General features: G+C 55.9%; 1 protein-coding gene across 14 annotated transcripts in view; it reads right to left on the bottom strand.

Moving 5' to 3' along the window:
- Window positions 1–274: 274 nt before the first annotated feature.
- The window catches only part of MAP2K5 (mitogen-activated protein kinase kinase 5), a 257633-nt gene continuing 248148 nt past the window's right edge, over window positions 275–9759 (bottom strand). For all 14 annotated transcript variants that reach the window (XM_036932271.2, XM_036932274.2, XM_036932272.2 and 11 more), the window contains one exon: window positions 275–682. Coding sequence is in view for 9 of the 14 variants with exons in the window: in XM_036932260.2 (XP_036788155.1) it covers window positions 578–682 (105 nt within the window). In the remaining 5 variants the exon portion in view is untranslated. The remainder of the gene's footprint in view (window positions 683–9759) is intronic.

Below are 9759 nucleotides of genomic sequence, written 5' to 3'. Positions count from 1 at the left end.
CCCAAGATGGGAGTCCCAGGCCCCGGCTCTTGTGCTGGCTCCGCTATTCCTTGCCATGGACTTGGTTCAGGGACCTCCACGCCTTCATTTTTCATTTATCAAATGGGCTGGGCTGCAGGCCTTGTCACAGAATGTCGGGAGGCACCTGGGGAAAGACAGCTCCGGGCACAGGGGTTGGCACTGCCACCCATCCTTGCCAAGGTGGGGCTCCCGCCCTGCCCCGGCCTCAGGTGGGTAATGGACTCCCTGCACAATACAACCCTCAGGGCATGGGGGCCACAAAGCAGCACTACTTTTATTCTCATCAGTGATGCGGGAGCCTCCATTGTTGACGTCCCACGCCTCCACCCACCCTCAGTCGGTGCGTCCAGGTTGGAGTGGGGGGGGCATGCCCCAGCAGGGGCTGGACGCCCCAGAGGCCGCCCTAGGCAAGGCCATCTGCTGGCAGGGTGGCAGCTGAGAGCAGGGCAGCCTGGGCCCAGCAAAGCTCTTCTGGCGCAGACAGCAAACAGAAAGGGGGTACAACAGGCGGGTTTCCCCTTGGTGACCAGTTCTGGGCCGTCAGTGCCCCGAGGCCTCACGGGGGACCCTGCTGGCTCCGCCTCTCCTCCAGCGCCCTGCACACCCACATGGACAGCACGGTGGCGTTTCCGTCATTGAACTGCACGATGAATGGGTGGCCCTGTGGGGAAGAGGAGAAGGCTGTGATAGGCAGTCGACCCCCGGACTTCGTACTGCGTCGCACTTTCCAAGGCCCGTCTTGGCCTGGACCTTCTGTCTTCTCCCCAGAAGCCCTGGGAGGCGAGGAGGGCGGCTGTCGATCCCATCTCACAGCTGGATGACTGAGGTCCAGGGCGCAAGAGGGGCATCCTGTCTGGAGCGCTCACTGCGCCCCTCAGAGCCTGCCTGGTGCTCTGCCACCTTCTCCTGGAATTCCCACCAGCCTGCAAGCTCCCCGGGGAGAAGGCCTGTCTGGACTCCACACTGCCCGGCCCCCCGGCCCTGCATCCCTCCGGCGCGCCTGGCTCCCGAGCTGCCAGCGTTCCAGGCCAGCCTAGTCCCGCTGCTGCCCGGAGACCAGAGAGTCCGCTTGTTGGGGGCTCTGTCAGTCCCTTCTAGTTTTCTTCGTCTAAAGCCTCTAGAGTCAGTCACAATCCAAGAGTGGAGGGAAGGCAAGGCACCCCCGTCAGGGAAGGAGGGATGTGCGGGTGTGTGCAGACGTGTCCTGGTCCCTGGTGAGGCGGGGGCTGAGCTGGACTGCGAGGGGCCGGTGCTGCCTCTGCCTACTTCGCCCACAGGCAGGCCAGGTTATATTTAGTCCACTCCTTCCCCCGCTGTTCTGAAGGATCAGGATTCACACTCACAGTCTTAGGGCCTCCTGGGAACATCCCGGGCAGGTCAGAAAAAAGCAGGGGCAGCCATACGGTCATCGTGGCCATAGGTCAAAGGTGAAAGGAAAACAGAATCATTCTCTTGCCCCCTCCTCACCAAGTGGCTTCTCTGCAAAGGAATGCACACCTGGTGGCTTCCTCCTCGACTAACAGCTTTGTAGGCTGAGACTCGGGGGGCCATGGTGGGCGAGAGAGGGGGGACTGCCTGCTGCCTTCCCTTCCCCCTAGCTCCTTCTCCCTGTCTCCACTGGCTACAGCTCCCCCACTCCCTCCTGCTGCTTTCTGGGCCCTTCCTGGGACCCTCTGCCTCCCCACTGGCCTGAGCTGGGCTCTCAGGGCTGCTTTCCCAATACATCCCAGTCTTGACCTGCAGTCCTGGGGGACGGCCATTCCCTGGCCGCATGCGTGCAGCTCCGAGCTGCCTAGAAATGGGCTCCTCACATGGCCCGGAGGGATATCGGCCTGAGGCCCGGATGCCCTGGGTGCCCCAATCCCAGGGTCTGCGGGAACAGTTGAGGATGAGGCCAGGGGAGGGAAAGGGGCTGCTTTGTCAGACCTGAGATGTCCTGGGAACAGGAAGGGAGACTGGCCAGGCTTCCTCCCCAGGCCTGATGCTGTGTTCCTCTCCCCAGCTTTCCCGGTTTGTCCTGCAGGGTGTGGCTTGGGTGTAGAGAATACTGTCAGAGGTGCAGTGGGGGAGGAAACTCAGCCCAGGAGGTGCCAAGGGCACCCAGCCCCAGGCAGAGACTCGCTCACGCCATCACGGAGCCAGGCCTGGAGCCAGGCTGGGCGCCACCTGTGATTGGCCTGTGGCACTCTGGGGGGGCTCCCGACACATGCGCAGGGGCAGGGGAGTTGGTGGCCAGGTTGGGTGGGTGTCCTGCTGGCAGCACAGGCCTGGGTAGGCGCCGAGGCAGGAGGGGCCCTATCTCAGTTCCCATATGTTCCGACCCCAGGTGTGTGCCTCCCCTACACCTGCAAAGTGCTGCCTCCATAGGAGAAATTCTTCCTCAAGTCAGAGCGTGCACACTTCATTTTCAGGATGGGTAACCTTGCGCCCTTGTGAAGAACAAAGGGAGAAGCTGTGCTCAGGAGCCAGTGGTCCCCCTCCCCCCGAGCCTGGGGTAGCAGTGTCACTTTCCCAGAAGGCCCGGTGACTTTGGGGCCCATATGCTCCATCTCCATTATCATCTGTTCGGGAGCAGGCAGAGCGGAACTGCAGAGGGGAGAGGGGCGGCATTCCTCCGGCCGGGGCAGGCTGGCGGCGCCGCCGGGAAGCTCTCTGCCCCAGTGTCCTGGAAGGTGAGAAGGAGGGCGGTGGGAAGAGAGGGTCGGCACCCACCGCTCCGGGGGAGACTGTGCTCCCTTCCTGCCCTCTGTGGCTGGGAGGTGACCCCATCTCCTGTCTCCCTGAAGCTTCACGCCACCCGAGGGGGGCGATGCAGACGTGGGGTCTTGTCCCCAGCTTCCGCTGACTGGTTTGGAAGGAACCCAAGGGGGAATCACAGAGAGAGAGAGAGAGAGAAGGGAGAGGGACAGACATAAGGGGAGCCCCCAGTCTCTAGGCGTCCAGTGCTCTGGCTTGTGACCTTGGGGGCTGCTGGCAGCGTGGCCGCCACGTGGGAGCAGTGAGCATGCAGAGAGCTGCAGAGGGAAGCAGAGCAGGCAGAAGGCTGTCCAAACAGCGGGGAGACCCAGGGGGCCCTGCTACCCGGGCCAGGCAGCGTCTCTGCCTACAGGGGCCATAAACACCCCCCAGTCTGGGGTACAGGCACGAAGTCACACAGGTGGGCACTATAATCTCCACTTACAGGTGAGGAAACAGAGGCTGCAGCCTTGTGGCCGGCCTGCTTGCCTCCCAGAACTGTGGCTGGATCACAAGTCTGTGATCTAGACCGACTGCCCAGGCTCACCTGCAGTGGACAGAGGCGGGAGGATCAGCATCCACCCTGCGATCCCTCCTTGCCTTATTTCTGCCACGTGATCCAGGCCTGCCCAGCCAGAGGTGGGACTGAAGCTCTGAGCTTGAACCAGCCCGGGTCCTGGCCTCTGTCAGCGCTGTCCCTGGACACACTAGGAGAGTGCTCTGTCCCTGTAGCAAGTCACCCTTAGCTGACTCTTCCCCCTCCCACCAGCCCCGTGTGGGAAGCAGGGGAAGTAGACCGTCGCCCCATTTTGCAGAAGAGGGGACTGAGGCCCAGGGAAAAGAAGGTCTAGGCCTGAACTCGGGTCTTCTGCGGTGTACTCTCTGGGCCGGACTGCGTTCCCTGTGACCCTGGCAGGGTGTCTTCCCCTTCCTGCCTAGAGTGGAACTGACACTTCTCCAGCGCGGTGACATGAAGGACGCAGGTACTCCTACTGAGCCGCAAGGGTGAACAAAATCTGACAAACGGCTCTGGGGAAAGCATGAAAATCACTTAGCCACCCCAAGGTGCCTGGGTTCCTAAGTGGCTCCGGACAGGCTTGAGCAGATGCTGACCCGGCCAAATGTTCAGGGAGTCCTGGCAAGGCCAGATACCTGGAGATGGATACTGAGCCCAGCACCATGGACAGAGTGCTGTGTGCCAGGCACTTGCCAAGGGCTTCTGTCCTTATCTTCCCACTGAGTCACTCTGGAGGCGCACACAGCTCTTGCATGCCCACCTTCCAGAAGAGCAAACAGATCTGAGATCATTGAGGCGAGTGGCTGGGCTGGACCCACAACATGAGTCTCCTGACTCCGAATGCCATGCTCAGGATCAAGCGCTCTCCTGCCTCTGCGACCACAGAGCCGGCCTCTTGGGCCCCTCCTGAGTTCTCTTCCAGCCCCGCTGCAGCGTCAGGATGAAGTGCACACCCCTCCCAGGCAGAGGAATCCGGGCAAGGACAAGCTCTCGCAGCCCCATCGTGCTGCAGGGAGCAGCTGGGGTGTGGTGTGGTCCAGGACACCCACGTGCAGCCTGTCAACACATCCCCACCCAAGGTGACTGCCCCAGGCACCCAGGCCTCTGTCTGTACAGAGAGTGTTGGCAGTGCTCAGCAGAGGCTGGCAGGGTGCGCGCCAGGCGGGAGCTGCTGAGTGATCTTGCGGCCTCATCACCAGGCACTGGGAACCACCCTCATTTCCTGGATTCTCTCAGGGCCAATTGCAACAATTAAATCGGCGAGGGTTGAAGTATTATGGTCTACAAACTTCGCCACAGAAGATGGAGGCATAATGAAGGGAAGAGGATGGGATTGCAAGAGGTGGGTTGGATCCAAAAGTGGGACACGGGGGAGACAGAGAGGCAGGTCAACAACAGGGATGGCTGGCGTCACCCAGTGTGGACGCCCCACAGTGGGGCTGAGAAGAAAGTGTGCTAGCAATGAAGCGTGTCAGTGGAAACCCAGTACCTCGGGACGAGGAGTTGTAGCTGTGTACTCTCCCTCCTCTGGGTAATAGCGTCCAGGGTTTCACTAGCATTTGACTCTCCTTCTATAATAATGGTCCTCATTTGTCCCCACTCCTCTCACTGTGATGATGAGATGCGTTTCTGCTGATGAGCAGCAGGACATGCCTGAGTCCCTCCTCTGTGGTCCACACTCTGCCCTGGGTTACAGCACCCACTGCAGGGCAGGAAGTGGGTGTCCCAAGCCCAGCACCGTGGGTGGGAGCTGCAGAGTTAGGGTTTGAATCCAGGACTCTCTTCTGCTATGGAGGAGCCCAACTCCTGTGCTCCCTGAGGTTGGGAGTTCTAAAATTTCTACTTTTTAAAGACAGCATCTTGTATAGTATAGGTGATTTTTAACTGGTAAACTGAAGTCATGGTGGCAAAAAGGCATTATCTGTGTTCTCCCTGTTCAAAATCATGTCAGGTACTTCTAATCAAATCATTTATTTAATAGTCAGCAACTCTATTGAGTATGATCAGTATCCCCATTTTACAGATGAGGAAACTAAAGCAGAAATATTAAGGAACCTGTGGTCCAAGGTCACAGAGCTTGAACAAGCCCTCAGCCAGTATGCTGTCCTGTCTCAGTGTCAGGGCCGGAGGTGGGTGGCACCCATCCTGCAGGGCGGCTGCCCTCGGAGCAGGAGCTGGTGGTCTACCTGATAAGCCCCGTTTCCCTGAATCTCCAGTCCTTCTCTTCGGGTCTAGACTCTGATGGAGCAGGGAAATGGAGTCCCAGGGCCTGGAAGACATTTTCCAGGGCTACAGACTAGACCCTGGAGGTAAGGATGGAAAGAGCAATCAGAAACAGGATGCCCAGAGGCAGACTGCACCCAGACCTAAGACTCACCTCTACAGAGTCTTTCTTCATGTTTCCTCCTAACAGACGCCATCTCTCCCAGACAGAACTGCACATACCTTCTTGGTGACCTCCCAGAGCACACAGTTGTTCTGCCGTGTGCTTTTGTCACTTGAGCCCATCTTATCCTGCCAGCAGACTGGATGCCCCTCGGGGGTAGAGCAATACTAATCACATAGTAGTGCTAAGAAAAGTCAGTTGGACTGACTGGCAAGATACGGCATTTCCCTGGGAGCCTGACGCTTGGCTGACAAGCACCGTGGGCTGGGGGTAGGCAGGTCTAGGGGGAAGGCTGTGCTAGGACCTCTAAGAGGCTCTCTGGACCACAGGACTCCCCTTCCTCAGGGTGAGCCCCAAGCACCTCCTCTCCCACCAGACACAGCACAGGGGAGAATGCCCAGGACCCAAAAGCCCATTTAAGCAAGCAGGCCTGCCTGGCCAAGTCCCAAATAAATAAGAGCCCAAAAGCTGCCCAAGTGAGCTGGCAGGGCTGATCCTAAAATTAGGTGGTGTCCGTAAGAGGTGATCGGAGAGGCTGACAGGGGCCCGATGTCAGTACACAGCCTGTCACATCATGTGCCCTTGCTGGGCCTGCAAGCCTTGCTCGCAGGCTCTCCGCACATCCTTTAGGTTGCCAGCCCTAATGGCAGAGGTGACACTTCAGCCCCTCCTCAGCAGTAATAAGAGGAACGGAGGGACTGGAAGGGACCTCAGGGACTGGCAGAACTGTAGGGCATGAGGTGTGTTTGGGCTTCTACATATGTTTGATTCAAATTGTTAAGAAATACTTTTAATTGTATTTGTAAAACTCTTACTAAAAAAAAACCCATACATCCTCATTTATGTCAACTCAAAATGTTATACTGAATACTGGGGATCTGTGCCCCCGTGTTGTGACATAAACCTCTGTACAGCTCTTGGAGTAAAGCCAGTCTGCACTTTAGATCTGTACGTGTCACTGAACTTCTTGAATCTGGGTTGACAACTAGGAGGGCTGCTGAGGCACACTGGTCATTTGAAAAAACCTGGCTGGGGGTGTCCTCTCACACTGTATGTACATATAAAACCTGTGGGCGCCACGCTGGAGCCAGGTGCACCAAGCCCCCGAAGCCGGTCTGCCCAGCGGTCCCTCGCGTGACGCCCGGGAAGAGGGCTGTGGGTCAAGGCTACTCTGTATTCCCGACGGTGTCAGTTCCCGCGAGCTCTGAGTGCCTCTTGTCTGATGCACAGGTTTATCGTTAGTAATTCATATGAACAATTGTTAGTTACTGTTAGTGACTAAACTTTGAAATAAAACCTGTCTGCTAATCCTTTTTTTAAGCTTCTATATGGGTTTAACAGGCACCTAAGCTGAGAGATAACTGGGTGAGTCAGGATTTCCTTGATTTTGTGCTACTGAGCAAATACAGAGATAAGCTGAATGCTGATGGTGAGACAGGATTCTAACTGTCACCTATCACCTCAGCTCTCAGATTTGTGTGTCCTTCAAGAGAAGTCTCATGGATGACTTTATAAGGAAGTATCTACAATGAACACCAACATGTTCCTGCAAAAAAAAAACACCAAACACTACATTGCTTCTACATTACTATGGAGGTTCTGCATTAATTTCAAATAAAAAGCATTCCACTGCTAAAGATTCATACCCACCAATCGAATCCCTACTTATCTAGGAGATAACTTCAGATTAGAGAAGTTAAGTGACTTAAGGAAAGATGCACAGATGTCCAATGTCTTCTAAACTGCTGACAAGTGGCAGAGCCACAGGCAGCCTCTGTAATATTAATTACACGAGAGAGTAAATCATCATCACCGTTGGGGTCACCTCACTCCTTTCAGGGGGAGTCGGCGGAGGAGGTGGCTGGGATTGAGGCTGGAGTGGGAGTCCCCACGAGTAACTCAACCAGGAAAAGCTGGGGCACCGCAAAAATCAGTTCTTCTCTCTGTCCCCATGCTGGGTAATGCAAGGAGCCCTGGACTGAGAGTCTGCAAACCTTCTGCCATCCCAGGACTTGGGAGGGCTTGGGAGGGACCACAACCACCTCACCTAAAAAGGAGAAACCGCTACAGGGGTCTTCTGTTCCCCTGGTGCTGCTACTAGGACCCAGAGCCCTGTTCCCAGGGAGGGAGGACTGTGCAGGCTGGGCTCAGAGGTCTGCGGCCTGGGGTCTCAGGCACCCCGGCCCGCCCTCTCGTGGTCACCTTCCAGGAGGCCTGTGGTCATTCACCGCTGACTGGGACTTGGACTCAGTGGTAAACTCCCAGAAAGGCTGCTCGGGCCACACAAGTAGGCACGTACTTCATTCTAGATCTTCATAGAAGTGAAGCCGATACTTCTTTCCCATCATTTCCTAAGTCTTATTTCTCATCTGGTTTTGAACATGGGGAGGCTGTTTATTGGCCTCTTTACCCCCACCAAATAATGAGGTTCTTTCTTCTCCCAGAGTGGGTTGTGAGGACCAAATAAGATTGCCTGTCTGCAGACAGGGCTTTGCAGACACATGCTGGGCAGAGAGAGGGGTGGTTATTCCTCCATAGAGATCACGTCTGAGGGCAGGGCAGTGAGATGAGCACGGGAAACTTGTCTCTGTGCAGATAGCATGGAATCTGCCTGCCCACCTATCCTAGCCCACCTGGCAAATGCCATGGGTGTAGAGCTTTCTGAGACAAGGCATCTGTGCTGAGAATGTGCTTTCTCAGCCCGATTTCTAAAGCTTTTCCCTCCCAAGGCGGTGGGGTGGGGTGTCCCTTCCAGCCCTTCATTTCTTCTAATATCTCAGAAATGGTTTGCAGCTGTGACATGCCATTTCAATCAACCTTCCTGAGTTTATATTCTTCACAGTTGCTACAAAAATAGATGTTTCTTCCCAAATATTCAATTATGAGCAGCAAACTGCTTACTTCTAACCATCCTAGACTATACACCGGCACCTGACGAGGTCAAGAAACTCTCCACCTTACATCTGAGCAGATCTCCTCATTCCTACACAGAGTAATTGGTCAGAAAATGGCCCTTCAACAGAACAAGATGTTTCCCAGGGTCTCCGTGAGTCATTCTAGGGACTGTGCTTACAGGACTAGTGTAGTGTGTTGTGGAGAGGGGGGCACAGGATGACTCCAGAAGGCTGTGGGGGGCTGCCAGCACTCATGAGTCTGTGTTAGAGAGAGCTGACCCATGGGTGTGAGAGAATGGTGCCTCTGGCCCATTTAAGGGGACTAGGGTAGTTGCCCTGGCAGGGAGCTCAGGACGTCAGGGAGAGACAGGGAGGATGCTGCCTCACCCAGGTAGTCTCAGGCTGAGCCAATACCCAGAGGAGTCAGGACCAGAGGTGCTAGAGGGGGAGTGGGGGCCTCAATCCAGTAATGCTGAGGACTCTTGCCTGAGGGGCTGACCCTGCAGCTCGGCCAAGCAGTGGATGTGGCCGAGTTACAGGAGTCCGCGTGTTCAGTTTGTCTTCTGGGGCGACGGTTGTGCATGTTTAAAGACATGGTGCTCACAGTGCCCTCTCTTCTCTTACCTGCTGAGAGCCGATGTTTGGGTTTTGAGACCTGGCTGTGTGTGGGTGCCTGTGCTCATGCGTGTGTGTACAAATGTGGGCATGTGAGTGGACAGACGGTGGGAAGAGGCAAGGAGAACCAGCACAATCTCTGGCACAGAGTGGGGGCCAAGTGCGCTGAACTAAACAGAATCGAGTGGCCCTGACAGTGAGTGAAAGGAGAGATGATGGGAGACTGAAACGGCCCACAAGCCCTCCCTCTGCCAAGTCCTAGTGTGCCAGATAAAAGGGGACATTTTTAAGAAGCACAGCTGAATTCAGAAGAAAGAAGGAAAATCCTTAAGTGTTAAAAATGAAGCGGGAACTCAAAATCAGAATTGTGAGTGGAAATCCTGTGGCCCTAAGGAAAGCTACTGGTTCCCAGAATGTAGGACTTCCAAAGGGTGAACTAAGTGGAAACAAGAGACAAGGTCCATGAGGGGAGCCGACCCTGCAACCCCAAACTCAGCTGAGATCACAGAATGGATGAGTAGAAAAAGTCCTCCCATCAGCAAAGGGGATGATAAGGTGGCTCTGAGGAGAGTCACCCAAGAAATACAAAA

The sequence above is a fragment of the Manis pentadactyla genome, chromosome 11, assembly GCF_030020395.1.
Source record: "Manis pentadactyla isolate mManPen7 chromosome 11, mManPen7.hap1, whole genome shotgun sequence".
Classification (NCBI taxonomy): Eukaryota; Metazoa; Chordata; class Mammalia; order Pholidota; family Manidae; genus Manis; species Manis pentadactyla.
This window is presented reverse-complemented; position numbering and strand designations above follow the sequence as displayed.